Consider the following 21,723-nt stretch of genomic DNA (forward strand, 5'->3'; position numbering starts at 1 on the left):
TTTGAACTATTTTAACGAATGCCACATGTGGAGCAGGACCAGTTTACCCTTCAGGCGCACCTGAGATCACCACCGGTTTTTGTGGTACTAGTGTTGCCAAGCCCTAATAGTTTTGAAATGTCTATGTTGTGTTTTATAGACTGGTGTTTGCGTTTCGTTATTTGGCATAGCGTTGTCAGTTTGTTTTCGACTAATGAGTTTGAATTTTCCGTTCGTATCTTCCGTATCTCTCTTAAATGAAGTATGCCATTTTAATATTGAGCTGTTTGAACGTAAAGACCTATCATTCTTCTATTTGATATAATTGATACGAAAAAGAATCAATAAAATTGTTTTCGCTAAAATGGGCAATAATAATTTTAGTTTTCGTTTAAATGTGCTAAAAACTGATGCTTATATGGTTTAAAACGTTCGATCTTTTCCGCTCAATTATCCTCTACCGTTTGGAACAAGGATGTGTGGATTTCATTTATCGCAAATTTAGTAATTATAACTCGCTATAATAATCTTCGGTAGACCCATTGGTGGCCTTGGACTGTTTTCTGCTCTTTGGTCGGGTTGTTGTCTTTTTGACACATTCCCCTTTTCAATTCACAATTCTAAATAAAATGCAACAAGACTGTTTTAATATAAAATATTTTTAATATATAGCAAACTAAAAATGTTGAATAATGAATGTAGTAGTATGCATACATTTATTAGTTATTATCATAAAGAAAACTCCATTTGAAAGTTAAAATATTAGTTGTTATGAAAGAAACAGAACAGAAAAAATATGTAAAACAGTATATATGCTATATGTAAATATGTTCTATGTTTCATCTCATTAGATCGGTTTGCAACGTCGAAAAAAACTTACCTACATGTATCATACTATTAGCTGCTAAGTTCTAAAAGATAGTCACTTAATTTATACTCCACTAATCGCTCAGAATTTTTGATACTCAAAATAAAACGAGGTCCACTTGATTAATTCATCCGTTTGAATTATATTATGGTTAATAATTATTACAATACAATTATCAATTATATACATTATAGCTTCTACAAATATAAAAACAAGATCCTGTACATACATGCTATTCATCTATATTATGGGTCATTCTTCCCTTCTTGCTATATATACACAACTTATTTACAACTGTGAAAATAAGAACAAATATCGTGAGTTCTCTGACTTTCTGCGTTTTATTAACCAGAATATGAAATAGTTCTTCTTTTGCATCATCTTTCTCTGACCATACAACATGATCTAATACGAGAACACGCCGATTCGAATTCAATACGAGTCAAAAACCCTCACCTCTGTATAAACAACTGGCAGGAAAGCGTCATAAGCTTTCCTCATACGATACATTATATTCAGGAAAGAGATGTAATAAGTAAATTGTGCAACATCATTATTGAGGGGCCTGATTTACTTCCGTGGTCGCTGGAATTCATCAGTCATTGTACCTAAATGTGAATCTTTAGACACAATGAAATAAGTCTCTTCTTCTCTGTTGTTTAGCTGCTACCCAATTGACAAATATCACATCTCTTATCTATTTGAAATAAAGTTCTCTTTAAAAAAAGGTTTAAATGACTGTTCTTGGTGTTCTGATGATATAAAGTTGTACATTGAGGAGACTGTCGCAAGAATGTGCGATTCAATTATATGCCCGTAAACTAGCGTAATCTGTTTTTCTTGTATGTTTTTCCGTATGTCGACTTGATAATGTCTGAAGCTTTCTCTGCCATCATTACGATTGGTGCATATAAATCTCCAGAAACATGAGAAGGCATAACCGATGAATCTACCACTCTCAACTTATCTATACCTTTGACCCTGAAATTGAAAAAACGATTCAAGGTTCAAATCAAGTTCAATTAAAATTAAATGAAAAAAACAAATGGTAGAAAAAAAATCTTCTAAAGATACGTGAATTAAAATTGTGTACGCCAGACGCGTTTATCCTACAAAAGAAAATTGGGACAAAACATTAATGTAAAATTAATGCACCTTCGATTGTTGACCCTACTTTGTGCTTTGGTTCGCCGGCTCACACAAAAAATTTCTCCGAACGGACAAATTAAAGTCGTCAAAATCAAATGATAACTTTGACTATATTTTATAATCACTGAACTTGTGTCTACATCTGGAACTAAACAGCTTCATATACAAATGTCAACGAAACACAGAACGACGCATATAACAGAAATATGATTGATTTTTTTTTCTCGCCCTGATGAATATATGACATTTGCTACAAACTGCTTTTGGAAATAAGTTATATTTGGGATAAATACATTCCAATTTATTATAACGGGAATAACATTTGTGATGTTAATGCTATGAATAAGTAAATGCCTCTAAATATCTTTATTTTAAATGTTAAATTTGTAGATGAAATTGTTATAGATTTAAAGTCATTCTAGAGTCTTGCATCATGTGCATGGGGCAAAATAATATAATGAAAATAATTAAAAAATAATTTATTTCTCGCAAACAACGCTAAATAATATACATTAACTCGACTCTGAATCTAAAAACCCCTAAAATATAATGGTATATGGAATCGTCCGAAACAGGTTTCCTAATATTGATAATGTTGAAATAGGTAGATTCAGAATTGTGCACAAAGAAATAAGATTAGAAATAAAGCCCTTTGTAAAGCGAAAACCAAAAAAACACCTGAATTGAATCATCGTTTATTAAATTTGCTTGTTGAAACTACTAACGATTACGTGTATCCTGTCAACCCCTAAAAAAATAATACTGTCTTCTTGACTTCTTCCGCGCGCCACTGACTGAATTTTTAATATATTGCTATAGAGTATGTTAATAATGCTAAACACATTATATCAAACTTTATGGAGCAACAAATATCTCAGATATCTCTAGATGGTTTGGACGTTGAAGAATGGTTGGATGAATGTTTCGAATCCAGTGGCAAATATTACTCCTTAATGCCGATTACATCGCGAAGTGGTAGAATATACCAGTCCAAGTTTTTGAGTTGACTCGACCGCACTCGAAGGATTTATTGGTTGTTGTTTCCCTAACTGTTTCCAGAGACAAATATTTCCTGCATATTCAGGACGATATAAACAAATTACTAGTAACAATGCAACACATCCCGTAGGTAGAATCTGCAAAGTGGGTTGATAGATATCAAGGGCAGACATTTCGTTGCCACTGTAATATAATTTTGAGACATTCCAACTATGGATCTTCAAAGAGTTGTTGTAAATTATTTGTGGAGAGCATGGCAATCTCCCTAAATAAGGCATCGGATTTAACGTCCTAATTATGACCGGACGTGGCTGTGTACTAATACATCCAACACAACCAAACGGACATGGGTTTTACTGTTGGATAGAAATGGTCGGGCATGACCTTATTTCAAGACCGGGCAACCCTTGAGGTCACCTAAACTCGAATTTTACTGACAGATCTCTCACTGCCTCGATGTTAGTGTGCTCAATATAGTAATAAGGTCATCCTTTCAGAAGACCTTATTACTATATTGAGCACACTCGGATGACCTTATTACTATATTGAGCACACTAACATCAAGGCAGTGAGAGATCTGTCGGTAAAATTTATTTTTAGGTACTAGATCTTCTTCAAGTATAGACGTTACAATCCAATACATTCATACTGCCTGCATGTTGGATTGGATTGATTAATATTCTTTATGTAGAGCAGGATCTGCTTACCCTTCCGGAGCACCTGAGATCACCCTCGGTTTTTGGTGGGGTTCGTGTTGATCAGTCTAAACTTTCCTATGTTTGTGTTTAGTATACCGTTGTTCGTGTTTTGGTCTTTTTCTTTTATTGCCATGGCGTTGTCAGTTTATTTTCGACTTATGAGTTGGAATGTCCTTAAGTATCTTTCGACTCTCTCTTAAAGAAAATCTAAATGCATAGTCATACAAGGATAAGGATAGGAATTACTCAGTCTTACAGTTAGCTTGTATGTAATGGTAGTATTCGAAATGAGGTCGGGCCCTATAAGATTTATCTATTACCTGAGCTGATGGTCAACTACAGAGGTGTTATCATTACTGCCTCCCATTCTATTTGTGCCTACAATGTTGCTTGCTGGTATTGCGGTGTATCTGATAACACACTCAAAATAGGCATCACTGTTTGGTTTGTTGCCACTACATTTTTTATATAAATGCGGTGGAAATCTTGGTATAATCTTTTTAAAAGATTTTGTTTTCGTCAACTTTATGCCAGTTCTTATACCTGCAAATATATAACAACAAAGATTAATAGTTTATTCAATAATTACCAGATGTCTGGCTATCATAAAATAATAAAAAAATAAATAATTGTGGCTAAATCTGGTTACGTTTTATTTTCCATCTTGAATATGTTTTGCTTTAAATAATTCACTCAGGCTGATTATTAATTTCATTTAAGTCTTTACAACATGTATAAAGCTTCCTTTTGTATGCATTTTACTTTAGACGTAAATAAAGGATAAATACTGCAAAAAAAGAAAGCGTCCGAAAAGTGAATTAAATTATATTTTACTTTATCATTGGATTGGTTGGATTCTTTAACTTGCGGAGGGCGAGACACGAGGTAACGGATTTAATGTCCACGTTCCGATCGAACGTGACAGCGTATTAATACATCCCACTTAGCAAAATAGATGCCTCACTTTCGAAGGATTTTACTCCTGGACGGGATGTCTCACGTAAGCAAGGATTTTACTCCAACACGGGATGCCTCACTTTAGAAAGAAGTTTGCTCCTGAACGGGATTACCATATTTCTATAGCTCAGTGATCATTTGGGCTTTGTAAATATCAGTCTACTTTTAAAACATTTATACCGACCGATTAAACATGTTTCAAGTGTGAGCTATCTCCCGCTGACCAGAAAAAGGGTTTGAAAAAAATATCATCAAAGATACCTTGCTCTTTTAACTCATACCATAACATAAATTGCGGAAGATTTTTTCCAGCTTGTGAGAAAGTCGGCCAAGTTTGATCGTCAATTATAAACTCCTTTCAGGTGACCTTATTACTGTATTGAACTAGAACAACATACCAGTTATTAATGCTTTGATGTCCTGTTCATCTGTAAGATATTGTGGATCTATAATTGGTTGATCAAATGGATTGGTACTTGTAATTGACATATTGCCCCTACTAGCTGGCGATAGTAACTGTATATACAATGTAAATCCTTCTGTTACTTTACCATTACCTTGTCCATTTTGCATCTAAAAAACGAAAGGTCTAAGAACTAAAATCTTTTAATAGTTTTCAATAATTAAACAATAAAACACAAAATAATTATAATCTTAAAGAGCAAAGACGAAAACAAGTCAGCATTCTAGGAAAAGCGTAATCTGATAGCTCTAATGGCCTGCCCAGATTTGGCTTTCCTAAAGGCATTTTTATTTGTTTTATCAGCTCTCCAATGTTTGTATTAGGTTTGTTTTTTGAAAAAACAAATTATCACAATGCGCATCTGATGCAGTAAAATATTAACACTGTTAAATCAAGCTGCAAACCAAGAATACACTCCGGGGCTCTGAAAATATTTGCTAGAGTAGTCACAGCTGTTAAAGTCCTCGGATGAGAAGTTTTAGATGATAATTGTTGAACAATTAGGATAAGAGAACAGGACCATTTGGCATAGACGACATCTCTATCGAAACTCCAGAACTTCACTTTTCCGATATTTGTTTGGAATAAATATTCTATGTAAAATTTAAGATCCTTGAGTCGGTTTCACAAAAAAAAAAAAAAATAAGTCATGATCAATTCAGTATATTTACGATCAAGCTTAGTCGTAAGTTTTTTTGTGAAACCGACTCCTTATCCCCAAACACGAAAAGCAACAATAAAGCTGTTTTTTTATTGACCAGTAAATGTTGTTTTAAAACTCCTTGATTGGTGTTTGCACTGGTTTTCTATTCAACGTATTGGAGCAGGTATAAATATAAGTATCTCTGTTACTCCTTTTTTTTTTTTTTTTTTTTTTTTAAATATAGGGGGGGGGGGGGGGGGGTATTGTGGGGTTCGTGTTGCTCAATTTTTGTTTTCTATTTAGTGTTTTGTTGGCTGCTATTTTGTATTTTTATTGTCCCCATTTTTATCTACTCTTCTTTATACTTGATTGTGAATATATAATACAAACCATTCGTTCAGTTGTTGCTGAACTTTCCCAATGTTGTGATAAAATGGCGGCCATACTAATCATGACGTCCGCTTGTTTGTTGGCTGAAGATGAATTCGTGGTGTCCAGTAGCAGATGACCAAGGATACCACCGTTTGATGACAACATACCTATACAAATCAAATATTTATTTTTGAGAAATCGAACAATGGTCACAGTTTTGTATAATAAAGCCGTAGTAATGATTGCTTTGAAATTCAAAGTGTTGGAAAAAGTTGTGTTTCGGAAGGAAAATAAAACCCTTCACAAACTACACTCTAGACGTAAACGCTTAAATTAACATAAATACAAAAAAAAACGTCAACTTGCTTTGGCGGGTGAATCTTCTTTTTGGTAGTAATTGAACATTTACTTGCAATTTTTGATGTTTTTAGCTACTTTTATCAGGTATCTAGCTACTTTAATTTATTATATATTCTGCACTTATTGCTTTTATGCTGTGTCCAGTTACAACTATCATAATTCGCATTTATACTACAGTGGTACATTCTTATCTTACCTTTAGCTGTAAGTCTATACTTCAATCTATTAATAATACTTGTAGATCTGGCAGGTGTTATTGTATATGTTTCGTTCATATGGAATGTTAATGGAAATATAATCTGATCTTGTAATTTTTCGCCAACAGGTAATATAGCTTTTGGAGGTATCTGTATTAAAATAATCAGTTTAATAGTATAAGAGTGTCAAACATATTTTGTCTTTTGTATATTGGGAAATTTGTAAATTAGTAATGTCAGTTTTGAAGTTTTCTATTAAGTTAAAGTGATTCCGCATTTTGTTTTATTATTTCATTATATTTTATATAGAAGTGTGTTTTTATAATTACCTCCCTTTTTTTATTCTGTCATTTCCTAAAACGTAGCATTTAGATTTAATCAAATTTCATCGAATTGCAGTTTTACATATGTAATTTAATGTTCTTACAATATCAGTATCAGTTGCCTATATATTTGTTTATTTTGACATTTTGTTGATTTCACGCCTCTTTCCTGGTTTTACCTGCATTGTGTACATGTGTTCTTACTGCAAATATTCTTTTTTATTGACGTAAATATTATTTTTATCTCATTGATTGTATATATCTTATAAATAATTTTTCATTTCCTTTTATAGAGATCCTTGAATAATTATATTTGCCATTTAATATGTATTTTAGCATGTATGGTTAGCAATGCGTCGGATTTCCGAATTTCCAGAAATATTTCATTATCTAAAACATCCCGTGATTTTTTGTTGTTCGAGCTTCGCTCTTTGTTTTGAATTTGATACCTACTTTTAAATCAAGTAGTTGTATTTCAGGTCCTATTCCAGACATGATCAGTATCTGTGGCGATGATATTGGACCTGCTGACAAAATTACCTCCCTTGTCGCACCAACCGTTGCTTTTCTACCATTGCGTAAATATTCCACTCCCACAGCTTTACCATTCGAAATAAGTATCTGTTTGTAAGGATGACATTGAGGATGAGATACATTTTATTTTAAAATGTCCCATTTATCAAGGTCTTTAATCTTATTTTATTAAACCTTATTATTGGAGAAAACCTTCTATGTATAATTATATACAATTAATCAGTTCGAATAATCTTAGAAAGCTATGTAATTTGGGTACATTCAAATTTCGTGAACAAAAATTAAGATCTGACATGTCGTAATATATTTCACACTACCTTCTGCTATTCTATGTATACTCTGTGTATATTGTATGCCTATAGTTGTTATGACTTTGGTAAATAAAGATCATCAAAGAATTGAAGAGTAAAATTTCATGAACATGATGAAACTAAATCTTTTATTTATAGAAAATAATTTATCTTAAATCAATAATTAAAACAAGCTGGGTATACAGTGGTTTTGTGATTCGACATTGTGTAACAGTAAATTTTTCCATTTTTTAATTTTTTAAATGCTTATTTAACAGCCAATACAATCAATCTTGTTTTATGTCATCATTGAAATGTAAAATGGACTGAATCAAATATTAAGACAAGAATAGTGTGCCTTTCAAAATAAGTCACGATGCCTCAATAATCATATCATTGAAAATCACATTCAAGTTACTTTACATTTTTTTCATGTGAAAATGATATAGTATCATTAATTGCATATATACTCCTATGGCATGTAGTACTAGAGTTTAAATAACACCCTATATAGGGATAACGGGGAATACAAATATGGTTACCCAAACTTCTCAAGTCCGACAGTGAGGGATGTATAAATACACAAACCCATTCGCAGTTGAAATCGGAACGTTAAAGCCAATGCCATGCACGTCTGTTAAGAACCTGTATTAGCAACTCTTTTTTTTTGGTTCGTAGCCTAGGTGGACTGTTGCGAAGCAGAGTCTCTTCCTCTACCCAAACTACTATTGCTTTTCCCAGTGGAAGTCGAAGTTTCCAAAAACCTGCATCACTGGCGAACAATTTTGCAGAACTGGACGTTAAGTAAATATCAATCAATTTATTTATACTAGAGAGAAATGTACATGTTTAACAGAGTAAAGGCAGAGTGTTTGTAGATGTGTAGCATCATACTCCAGCGCTTTCTAAAGTAGAAAATTAATGCAGTTTCAAATCATGTAACTTTAAGAAAAGATGAAACAAGCTACTTGAATCGGTCGGAAGGCTATTTTGGTTGAAAAAAACACAAACAAAATATATCACAAAGCAGTGACGAAGAAAATTATCAAACAATTGAGACAACTTAGTGTGATAAAACAGATGTTATCATTTAATTGGTTTAGTATTTGTTGAATAAAGCTGGTCTTTGTTTTTTCCCCCAACATATAAACAATAACAGGTGTTAATGAAATATTTACCTTGATTACGTGAGAGTAGAGTGCTATGTGTAAGTTTTTACGCTTCATACTTGGCCGTATGTATGCTGATGCTGTGTGAAGCCTTTCTCCTCTATTAATCGTTACTTGGTTTTTGCAAAAACCTGTAAAAATTTAAAAATCAATATCGCTATGTGATATTTATCGTAAAATTAGTTGTTTCAATTATTCTTTTAAACTGATAGATTTAAATTCTTCGTATAGTTGAACTATTTATTTTTACTTTTCTGAAAAAAAACATTGGTAATATCATACAATTAAAGCTTTTGTTGTATGAGGTCGATACGAGGATATATCGACCTAAAGAAGTATATCGATCTGAGACGATACGAGAATATATCGACCTGACAGAACTATATCGACTGAAGACGAAGTATGAGGTCGATATATCTTCGTAACTACCACAAAGTCATGGCTACAATTGTGATATTATTATTTTCAATACGCCTGAAATTGAACAGAAACTCATTTGATTTGTTGTTATGATTATGTCACAAAGTATTGAGGTTTTTAGATTTCAATTTATAGTTATTCTAAAAATAGCTATGCAATATCACTAATTGTATTTTTTTTGTCTACCTTTGAAACAGTTTAACATGTGACTCATTCTGAACGAATCAAATTAGTTAGAATATACAAAATAATAATATTAAGATGTAACCTGGAACTTAATTCAATTCAGTGCTTCGTTATCCGCTTGTGACCCAAAAGTTAAAAGTTTGTCACTACAATCGGCCCGGGTATATGGTCGGCATGTCGTTTTCCTTTTAGTTTTTTTTTTTTTTTTTAATTAACTGTAAATGCGTGTACTTTGTCGCTGTTACATAATTGGAACTTGAAGCAATGTTTTTTTTTATTTTTTTTTACTTTTAAAAATACGTTGCGTATTTTTGTAACGTCACGTATTTATTCTGTATTGTTGTCATGCTATCGTCTTATCATCTTCGCTTGTCAAGGGTTACGATCCGACCAGAAAGAAGGGGGCCGGATCTTAACCCTTCGATGGCAAAGATGTTGTCTTTTTGTAATGGCCTATGATCGGCCATTTTTGTTCTATTGGCGTCTACTCTTAGTCTATTATGTTGTGGAAAATCACAGCCATTACAAGTACAGATATGTTTATATATGATAAAAAAACATGCACATTTCAATTTACCAACTGGGTCTTTTCCATTGCAGTCTGTATATTTATACCCTAACTGAGCTGCTCCAATTTGCATTATAGACGTAAGCTGTGGATGAGATCCATCAGTTACTGTCAGAGGACCACCAGTGGAATGATAGGCTACAAAATAAAACATTTTCATTTGTTTTAAAATGACTAATGTGCGGGGTAATGCATCTATTGGTCCAAGTCTATGTTGTGTATTTAAAGAATATTAATCGAAAGAATATTCGAACACAAAACCAAAATTCTGTCAAAGATAATAAAACTATGTATTGCATTCTAATACAAAATATCAAGTTTTCTTCTGACAAGCTCAGCTTCCCTATAGGTTTGTTGAAAATCATCTTGAGGAACCTTGGCTGTCAAAAAGATTATTACGAAAACATCTGCATGGCGTTTGAAATATTTTTTAAAAATCTTCCATAGCTATGTTAAGGGCTGAATAATAATTTAATTTCGAAAAATTGTACAAAAGTTGAAAAATCATGGAGTCTCTCCAATCATAAAATTCTATTTTTTTTTTTGAGTAAAACAAGTCAGGGCACAATGGCAATACCTCTTTACTAATTTTCCACGACAACTGAAGTAATTTCAATAAAAGCTTTTTATAATATCACTTATATTTTTTTAAATGATTTTTGTGATGATTCAAGGCAATTTTTTCGATATCTAAACTTCCATTAACCCAAACTGAAATAAAATGAAACTATTTCTTTCAATTGATGAATAACCCGGAAACTATTTTATGTTTACACCATTAATTGACAAACAGATACATCGCGATTAAAATAGAACAGGCCGTGCTTGTACTCTTATAATTACAAATTTCAAAACAACCACGAAAAACAGTAAATAGCACTCCTCGCCATCGTAAACAAACATGTGCTTGTTCTAAAGAGTACATTACAATTATTCTTAAAGTAGATTATTTAAATTTGGGCATGTCGAATAATTTTGAGTTTTGTTGTTTTTTTTTTTATTCAAACTTCAATTCATACATTTGCAAGACTTATTGTCCAATCAGATTGACATTATCGTTGAGATCTCAATCAGCTAATTTAAATATACCACTTAATTTCAAGTCGTCAATCTGTAGATCTTCAGACTTTAGAAAATATGGAATAACGTCTTTGTAGCTCCAACCAAACCCTCCATTTTCTTCCCAGTTATTGTATACTGCAGGACTACCTCTTAAATATAACATTCTGTTTAAGGTACTTGATCCTCCTATCACACGCCCTTGAGGCAAGTGACATTTCTGAAAGACAAAGATATGAAACACTATTTATAAAATCTAGAAAGCACCATTGCTTGTTTTATTTCATCAATTTGCAACACATGGTGCCGAAAGAATATTCGTAATGCTTTGAAGTAAAACAAATTTTACTACTTATCCAATAAAATTGTGAATGGAAATGGGGAATATGTCAAAGAGACAACAACCCGACCAAAGAGCAGACAACAGCTGAAGGCCACCAATGGGTCTTCAATGCAGCGAGAAAATCCCGCACCCGGAGGTGGTCGTCAGCTGGCCCCTAAATAAAATTGTGTACTAGTTCAGTGAAAATGGACGTCACACTAAACTCCAAAACATATAAAGGAACTAATATTAAAAAACATACAGGACTAACAAAGTCCAGAGGCTCCTGACTTGGGACAGGCGCAAAAATGCGGCGGGTTAAACATGTTTTGTGAGATCTCAACCCTCCCCCTATACCTCTAGCCAATGTAGAAAAAAGAAACACATAGCAATACGCACAGTAAAACTCAGTTTAAAAGAAGTCCGAGTCCGATGTCAAAATAGGTAACAAAAGAGACTAAGCAAAATGACAATGATACATAAATAAACAAAGGACTACTAGCAGTTACTGACATGCCAGCTCCAAACCTAAATTAAACTGATTGAAAGATTATGTCTTCATCATATGAAAATCAAGTACAATCCCTCTGACTCTCACCAAGCTACTGTAACAAACTAGTTTTAGTAAGCTTATGCATGGGTTTGAATATACCTTTGGTTTAAATACCATTTATATTTCAAATTCAAAGTTTATGAAGATAAGTCTAAGAAGTGTATAAATAAAGACCAACCTTAAATCTATTTGGTATCGGATCATCTAGGCGATACATTTACTACACAAATAAGAAAACATTATAAATTAAAGTCTTAAAATTGTGCAACGATACTGATATAAGATAACATTAACAAGATGAACAAGATGTAATAAAATCGTAAAGACTAAAACTTCGGCTCAACAAATGGCCGTCTTCAGTATCAATGTGTTTGAACAATGAAATGACTGTTTGAAGTTAAATAAGAGTACCATTTGATTTTTATGGTGGGGGGGGGGGGGGGCTAGGATGAAAAATTTTGTCCTGCATTATTTTGTTGTTGTAATCTCTGACCTGCCTTTTTATTTTTCACTCTATTCGGTCCTGCCTTTTTTTTAAAAGTTTATCCTGACTTTTTTTTACCTAAATTGTCATCCTGACTTTTTTTTGCAAGTGTCTCATCCTGCCTATTTTTTTCAAATTTCATCCTAGCTCCCAAGTACAAACCCGGTGATGGATTTAATTCGGTAGGTCACATTCGGGGAAAAGGGGACGGGATTGTAGTGAACATAATATTTAATTTGTACTTTAAACTTTATAAGGATCTTGACAAATTAAATACAGATTAAAACTTAAAATAAAACATGTAAACCGTAAAAATTCAGAGTACGATTTTCTGAAAATCTCAGGATCTATTGAGTTTTCGAGTGACCTAATTAGAGTACGAGTTATTTCCCTTTGTCGCCAAATTGGAGGTCAACTTGCTCAAATTCCTTCAAAAACCAACCAAAATAAACTGAAAGTACTAAGCACCAGAATGTAATAAAAGTAATATTTTTATGAAAATGTTTAATTTGTTAAATATTTGTATAACTCATCACTACACTCAAGTAAGAATCTTTTCTCAGACTAGCTTATCGATATCCTTTCAAGACAAAAAGACGAGAGGTCAAAGAAATGTCCATAAATACATTTTTTCAACAAAACAAACTTGCTAGAGTGGTAAAAAAACCAGGTTGAACTAAGGTGAACCAGAAACGTGAGCAGTTCCTGATCCACTAGTAGCATCCGTCGTGTTACACATTTAAAGTCACGGCGACAAGTTGAGTCATAAATGAGGAACAGAGGACATGATTGCGGCAATGTCATAAGGAGCATGTTTATCAGTGGACATCTATGACATGTGCGTTTCATAACGGTCAACCAAATGGTAAGTAGAAATTTATTTGGAAGCATCATGTCAAAATGTAACATTCAACGACAATGTTGTTATTTCGAGCGCAACCTTGAACAAGCGGATGTACTGAATCAGATATCGTAAATCTTGTCTTAACTTAGACAATGTTGAAAGATTTTCTGATTTGACTCCGTATTATGTATCTGTGTACGTCAGAACACAAGGATTTTGATAAAACAAGTAGTGTTCATCATCATCGACATAACCATATCGCTCTCTTGGTGTGTATATCTATAGTGTTGTCAAGATTAATATTATATATCAATATCAACGTCTTAGATATTGATTACTGAAAAAAATGTAATTTCTAAAGTGTCAAAATTGACTTTGTTCATGTTGAAAGAATATTTTATCTGAAGGACTGTTGATTTATTGTTGTTTGCTTAATGTCCAGTGGAAAATATGTCATGGATGTGTTTCGGCTTGGTTGTCTGTGCTTGCTAAATATCCTGTGCAAATCGTTCATGCAAGTCTTGACGAACCCGAGTAATAAATCCTATAATAAGGTTCTGACAAGTCAGTCGATCGTGAAGAAGGTGGAAAATTTGAACCGCCCTTGAGTAAACAGGCCACTCATGGGCTCGTCAAAGTTTTATTTATAGGGTTCTCAAACTACAGAGATCGTGAAACTCTCCCAACAAGAAGCATAAAACTTTAAAGTAGTCAATTCCAACCAGATGTGGCTAAGTATTTATACATCCCGATATCAATTAACGGACATCCGTACAGCATTTGTTTGACTGCATGCCGGGTCTGAGAAGTATGAGTGATCATATTCTAAAACATTAGTCAAATCTTGTGATCGACTAGAAAACACAGATTCATTAATATGAAAAAATGTAGATGTGGGTTAATATCAATGAACTTGCAACCTAAGAGTCATTGTGACGAAATTGATAACATAATAAAATCGTTATATCTTTCTATTGCATCAAAGTGTGATAATTTCATTAATGACAATCAAAGGGTGATGTATTGTGGATACTTAGCCTACTAGTGCAGAAATGTCAGTTGGAACCTCACAAACATCGAAAATGACAAATATATTAACCTAAATTGGCATTATCCGAAAACACGAATTAAAAAAAAAATTAAACATGACCGGCAACCGTAATCAAAAAGATGTTTTACCAACCATACCATCTTTGAATAAAACTTTTTTGTACAAATCTTCCTTTTTCGGAAAATAAGCCTTTGACTCATATCAGATTATCAATGACAAGATCATGCAAGGGTGCTCTTTTAGGGCAATTTTTGCAGTTTTGTATTCAATACAGGTATTTTAAAGACTTAAAACAAATATGTAAATAGATATAAGAAGATGTGGTATGAGTGCCAATGAGACAACTCTCCATCCAAGACACACTTTGTAAAAGTAAACCATTATAGGTCAAAGTACGGCCTTCAACACGGAGCCATGGCTCACACCGAACAGCAAGCTATAAAGGGCCCCAAAAAATGTCTAGCGTAAAACCATTTAAAACAGGAAAACCAACGGTCTAATCTATATAAAAAACGAGAAACGAGAAACACTTATGAACCACATCAACAAACGACAACCACTGAACACCAGGTTCCTGACTCAGGACAGGTGCAAACAAATGCAGCGGGATTAAACGTTTTGATAGGTGCCAACCTTCACTCTACCTGAAACAATTATAGTGTAACATCACAACATAGAAAGACACACTATAAAATATAAATTGAAATGGCTTAACTCAATCAAAAGACATATTAACAAAAACAAGTGAACATACACTGAACGAATAAATTTGATCTATGACACAATGTAAATACAAAATTGATAAAACAAGGGGGTTAGATGTAAAACAATATCAGAAAGACAACCACAACCTTGGACAAAATGCCGCCAAATAAAAGACAACATTCTGAAATATAAATACTGATTATCCGACAGACTAAAGTTTTAAAAACATCTGAAAAGTGATATTTGATAGATTTATAATATATAAACATTTTGCATTAAAAATTCTAGCAGCAAAAAAAAAATGAATCTCCTTTTGACGTTTATATATCAGACAATATCAACGCCCTTGGAACGTATAAACATTTATCTGACGTGTGCGTTCTGATTAAACCTAATGAAAAGATCAAATCGAAGGAGCACTTGGTTATTTTCGATAAGATAAGCAAGAATCATTGTTTTATATCAATATTATTGCTATTATTGTATACATTTGCTTCTATTTACATCAGCAGCGGCTGATAGCTGGGTGCATAAATAATGGTTATGAGAGTTTAATTTCCAATTTTACAAATGAAATGAATATAGTAGAAATATTTTATCTCAATATATCTTTTTTGAATATATAAAAAGAATGAAAAAGAGAGGCGAAAGATACCAAAGGGACATTATTGCTCATAAGTCAAACTGACATTTTCCTACTATAATTACAATCGCATAATTCTTCCTTGCTGTGAATAGTTTATATTACCCAAGTTCATAATACTTCGTAGACCGTTCATACTTATTTTGGTTTGTTAGCTAATGATAGGGAATTGTGTTGGTTTTGTTTTTTCGAGAGTCATGTTTAACCCCACCACATTTTCTTGCAGCTGTTCCAATGGCATGTTCGGCCTTTGTCGGTAATTGTTGTATGACTTCTCTGAATACGGGCATTGTTTTTTTTTTTTTGTAGTTTAATGGGATCTTTATTGTTTTTGTTAAATTTTTCACAACTTTGCTAGATTCTGGTTGATTAAGAGCTTGGTAAATTTTGTAGAGACCTGTCCTTTGTTGAAAACTCCCCCTATGTATGCCGTTTGGTTATTTTTGTCGTTTGCATGGTTGCACAACTCCTTTTATAGATATTGTTTAATTTCAATATGTAATTACATTTGTCAAAATTTGTGTCATGTTCGGTTTAGGGGACTTTAACCTGTGTTCCTTGCATAAAGCCTGGAGTGTCAAATATGTCACGCATTTTCAGTACGATCTCACAAGAAGTTCAGTTGGAAAAAAAAAGGAGTCTGCACCAAGGAGGCTATATTAGAATACAATCTCTTGACTGAACTGAGTACTTTACAATGAGGTTTTTATTATAAATTCGATTTTCATTTTTTACAATACGTTGCATGCTTTATCTTGTTTGTTTTGCTCTTCCGTTTTCCGTTCTGGAATTTTTCCATCTAATGGAACATCTTGTCTGCATGCTTTTTCAATTATGAAAATGGTATCTTTTAATAGTTTAAAGCGTGATGAGAAAACATTTTTTTTTTAACTTTCTCCATACTATGATTTCTTCATAAAAGACCAATGATCTTAGAGAATTTTAACATCTTAGCTTCGAGGAAAAGTTATACCGTATGTTCATTCAATGCGCACGCATATGATTCCATTCGCTCTTGATTTTATAATGTTGGCTGCAAATTTCAAAATATTTGGTTTGACCAAAACGGGTCTCGATAACGAGAGACTTCCATTACTCAAGGCGAGCACAGGAAGTAATCATCAGGTGACATGTCAACCAAAATTGGAGGGAATAAATAGATTCAATGAATCAATAAATAGATTCAATGAATCAATTAATCGTATGCCGCTGCTGGTGGACTGCTCGTTAGTCCCCTAGTAGTGTATCATCAACCCAGTAGTCAGTGGTTCACCATTTACATGATTTGTCGATACATTTCTTACATTTCCGTTGAGGAGTTTAAACATATTTAGAACTAATGTTCCAATATTTTGAGTTGAGGTAAACTTGACCTGTGCCGGCTTTGACTATTTGTTTAAGGTCCCTGTCTCTTCGGTCATATGATTTCTATGGTATTTATACAGCCGTGGATTTCACATGTTTGGTTCGTGATCAGTAATCAAGGTCAACTCCAGAATTAAAAGGAACGAATACAAGTAAACAAAATATATTAGAATTCCACTCCACAACACAAACAAAGACACCCAAAGTTGATAACTACTAGATAACCGATTAATTACATTCTTCAAATTTCGATGCTTGAAGCTTTCAATTTTGAAAAGCAATCTTTTTGCCATTTGTCTAGTCGGAGCATCCAATTTAGCTGAAATAAACACATTATTCTGACTACACTTGTGTTTTTCATTTTACCACAAGCATTTGTTTACACCTTTAAATAACAACCTAGTAGCAACTGTTACATTCATTAGCGTTATGTAAGCTGGCGTGAGATATATTATCTTTTGTCAATTGTAGTGCCTTCACACTGAAACAATGTATTTATATAGGAATTAAACCTTTCTACGAATTCTTAATACTTTTCACAGCAATGTCAATACTTTTACAACGAATACACAAACAAATCAAAAGGCTCTAAAGAGCCTGTGTATCTGCATCTTCAGCAAGGCCGCTTTAAAGTACCTATTAATAGTTATTTGACATTTTCAGTAATGTTGACATATTTGTAGATCTTATCCTGCTAAAAATTATCATTTAGGCAATAACACAAATAACGATTCGACAGAAGATTTCGGTCATTGCGGCTTATTTGTAGATCTTTTCTTGAGGATCAGTTCTACATCTACGACACACTAGAAAAGGGTACTTTTGACCCATCACTCAAGTATAAATTTGTTCTATTTAAAGTCTCTATCTATTATCTATTACAGTTTTCAAGATAATAGGCAAAAATTGGGGGAAATCGCCAAAAAAGGGCAATTACTTCAATAAAAAATAAACTTACGATTTTAGTTATATCGACTTATTTGTAGAATTGTCTTACTGATCATTTTTGCTTTTTAAAGTTTCTATCTATCTATTAAGATAAAAGGCAAAAACCGAATAAATTGGTAAAAATCGTCATTAAAGGGCAATAACTTTAAAATGGAGTCGACTAAAGATTTCGGTTATGTTAACTTATTTCTAGATCCTGTCGTGCTGATAATTTTTTGCTTTTTTTTTTTTAGATTCTATCTATCTGTTATAGTTTTTAAGATAATAGGCAATAACGTAAAAAAGGTAAAATACGTCATTTAAGACAATAACTCCTATAAGAAGTCGCCTGACAGTTTTGACGTAAATAAACAATATAGGTAGAGAACATTGTTGCCCTGTCAGATTTTCTCTTTTTATTACGGTGATTCAAAATAAACGGCAAAACTTGCATTTTACCCCTATGGTCCATTTTTAGCCATGTCAGCTATCTTGATTGCCAGGCAGGGTCATCGGACATATTGATACCCTCATAATGATCGTGGATAAGTTTGTTTAAATTTGTTTAAATTTGGTCCAGTACTTTCAGAGGAGAAGATTTTTGTAAAAGTTAGCAGATGATGACGACGACGACGACAGACGCCAAGTGCATGATTAGAAAAGCATTCTTGGCCTTCCGGCCAGGTGAACTAAAACGCAAATCAAAAACAAAAAGAAGCACATAACACAAGGGTTTTATATCTTACAGTTTTGACCTAGATTGTAGCAACTGTTGGATGTATCAATTTTATGCAACCTGGCATAACAACTATTACTGGTATATGTTCAACTGATTGACTATTCTTGTATTCATCGGGTTGAAACAACCTCAACATAGATAACGTAAGAAGCTCATGTGCGTGCTATATTTTTCCATTGCAATGTACAAGTACTTCCTGTTGCATTAAAACAACTAACAGCACCAGTTTGCTTCGGACGCAAGAAATTTATAAAACGTTGTTTTCATATTTTACAGGACTGGGTCGAGGCTGGTGGACTAAGTCCATGTGGATATAATCAGCTCAGTAGTCAGTACTTCGGTACTGACATGATTTATAACAAACCTTTCTTAAATTGTTCGTTTAAGAAAATAAGGTACCAACTCCCTCAGGCAAAGTTGACCTTGGATGGATTTGGCTATCATATTTAGGCCCTTTTTGGTCATATAGCTCTTCAACTGTTTCGGTTTTTATACATCCATGGCTTTCAAATATTAGGCAGTAAAACATTTTGGACGCATGATAAATATAATATCGTCATTCCCTTCGCCTATATCACCCTGCTCAGTCGCTCCGCAGTTTATAAAGTGTTGTTTCATTTCTTACTATCAATAATTGTTGCGAGAATGTAAAGTATATGTAGCAGGTGCGGATCCGGGATTTTGAAAAAAAGTGGCCCACCGACAAGAAATTGTTAGTAGTGAGACTTGTGAGACAGTCTATGCATTAACCATATATGTAGCTCCATCAAGGACCAGGGCCCCCTGCATACACTCTAAATTTGCCTCTGCGTAAGTTGGTTGTTCTTCAAAAACAGAGCCAACCAACGACACAAAGTACCAGAAGACATAAAAAATACGCCAAACTGTTTTCAGCAATAAACTGGTTCTTTACAATAATTCCAGAAAAAACTGTTAATAAATTCAACCGAGAGTTTAATTTGTCATTAATGGATTAATTCGTTTTGTACTAGATATTGACAATCTTCAGTTTTTTTAATACAACAAATATTTAGTATAACTTCAACAACAATTATTATTGATAAAATAAGTACAAGTATTAATGCCGATTCAAAAACAGTGGGTATAACCATGGAAGTATTATATTGACAGGAACTCCAACGAAAAATTAGCACTTTTCCCAGTTCCTGTCAATATAATACTTCCATGGTATAACGTTCCCAAGTTGAGAATAGAGAGACCAATGATAATGAATGTAGAATTAGCAAACATCTTCAAATTGGTAGATCTTGAACCTAATCTTAATAACAAGGTAAGTTAAATTGTTGAAAAAATATAAAGATTGCTATAAAGAAAAAAATAGGCGGAAGACATCAAAGAGACCCTCATACACAATGAGACATGTTAATGATACAATGAAATCGCTGTTTTTGTTTGTTTGTTTGTTTGTTTGTTTGTTCGTTGTTGTTTTGTTTTGTTGTTTTGTTTTTTTGTTGGTTTTTTTTTTGGGGGGGGGGGACTTTATACAGTGTTAAAAGACATAGTCAATTTCTTACCTTATCTTTGAATCCTTGGAATGCTTTTGACTGTGGTTCCGTAAAGTAATTCCAATCAAACTCTTTATAACGCAGGAAAGAAGAAAGGAGAGGGATGTCTACATTCGGAATTCTATCCTCCTCCCCTCCTGCCTCTAAAACAAGGACTTTTATACCAGGATCCTCTGAAAGACGATTGGCAAGCACCGACCCTGCTGTTCCGCCACCAACTAAGATATAAAAAAGACACTTCCTAAAGTATGATGGTTTAAAATAAAAAAATCATGCTTAATGTTAAGAAACAATGTTTTTTTTTAAATTAATAATAAGCACTATTGCAGATAATTTTGGAATAAATCACTCTGTATTTATTTAAAGATCTCTATAAAATAATAGGAGATACACTAAGTCACTAATTAGATTATTTCTAACATTAGAGAAAGACAGACAACTTACAAGGAAGCACGATGTAAAATAGTAGTATACAAGAAGGAGAACATGGTGAAAGGAAAAACACAACGAGTTTTGTTATATATAAGTATGTAAATGGAGACTAAGGAAGAAAACTTTACGTAAGCTGGGATACACATCTTCGGGTTATTAATTTCCGTGCCATGGGATGGAAATTATACGTTCGATGTAGAATTCAAAAGAGACAAGCAACAACACGAATACAATATTGCAATCGCAAGAGAATGAGCGAGAAAAGAAGAAATGAAAATGAAAAAATAAAATTTATTGAAGTAAATATTATTATACAACAAAATTAATAATTTCACGAAAAATTGACAGCATGCAGGCATTCAAGGAAAATCGATTAGAAAAAAAAACATCTTAATATAACATACTAGTTTCATCTTAAGTAAGTGTTGAGTGACTGTAGCTAATGACGCACTTGGTTGGTAAACAATTAAACCGTTTCTGTTGTAATAATTAAACAATGTTTGCAATTAATGTAATATACTGTAACAGTGTTGGCATCCGTCAAAATCCGGGACATTAATTAGTAACATTGTTCTAGTTGAATAGCAAATATATCTGTTGCACCAGGTGAATTGCCTTTGCACTTTCAAGTATACCTAGTAAAATATTTTTTTATAAAGAAACTGACGACCAAAATCTAATAATTCATTGATTAAAGACTTGGTTGATTGCCTAATAGTATTTTTAATTGTCTAAAAAATAATTACTATGATGTGCATCTTATAAAAAAATCCATATAAAAATAAGAAAGTGTTGTAAAATTGCAAATGAGACAAGTCTCGACTAGACACCAAATGACGTAGAGGTTAACAACTATAGGTTTCCGTACGGCCTTTTAACAATGACCAAAATTCATACC

General features: G+C 33.1%; 1 protein-coding gene across 1 annotated transcript in view; it reads right to left on the reverse strand.

Annotated features, from left to right (window-relative positions):
* Positions 1-680: 680 nt before the first annotated feature.
* The window catches only part of LOC127724318 (glucose dehydrogenase [FAD, quinone]-like), a 39,944-nt gene continuing 18,901 nt past the window's right edge, over positions 681-21,723 (reverse strand). The window contains exons 4-13 of the mRNA XM_052231248.1: positions 20,403-20,611; positions 11,265-11,454; positions 10,185-10,313; positions 9,011-9,132; positions 7,462-7,629; positions 6,685-6,835; positions 6,147-6,295; positions 5,049-5,223; positions 4,014-4,236; positions 681-1,828 (exon numbers count right to left, since the gene is read on the reverse strand). Coding sequence (XP_052087208.1) covers positions 1,669-1,828; positions 4,014-4,236; positions 5,049-5,223; positions 6,147-6,295; positions 6,685-6,835; positions 7,462-7,629; positions 9,011-9,132; positions 10,185-10,313; positions 11,265-11,454; positions 20,403-20,611 — 1,676 coding nt within the window. The 3' untranslated portion in view covers positions 681-1,668. The remainder of the gene's footprint in view (positions 1,829-4,013; positions 4,237-5,048; positions 5,224-6,146; positions 6,296-6,684; positions 6,836-7,461; positions 7,630-9,010; positions 9,133-10,184; positions 10,314-11,264; positions 11,455-20,402; positions 20,612-21,723) is intronic.

Source organism: Mytilus californianus, unplaced genomic scaffold, assembly GCF_021869535.1.
Source record: "Mytilus californianus isolate M0D057914Y unplaced genomic scaffold, xbMytCali1.0.p SCAF_14, whole genome shotgun sequence".
Classification (NCBI taxonomy): domain Eukaryota; kingdom Metazoa; phylum Mollusca; class Bivalvia; order Mytilida; family Mytilidae; genus Mytilus; species Mytilus californianus.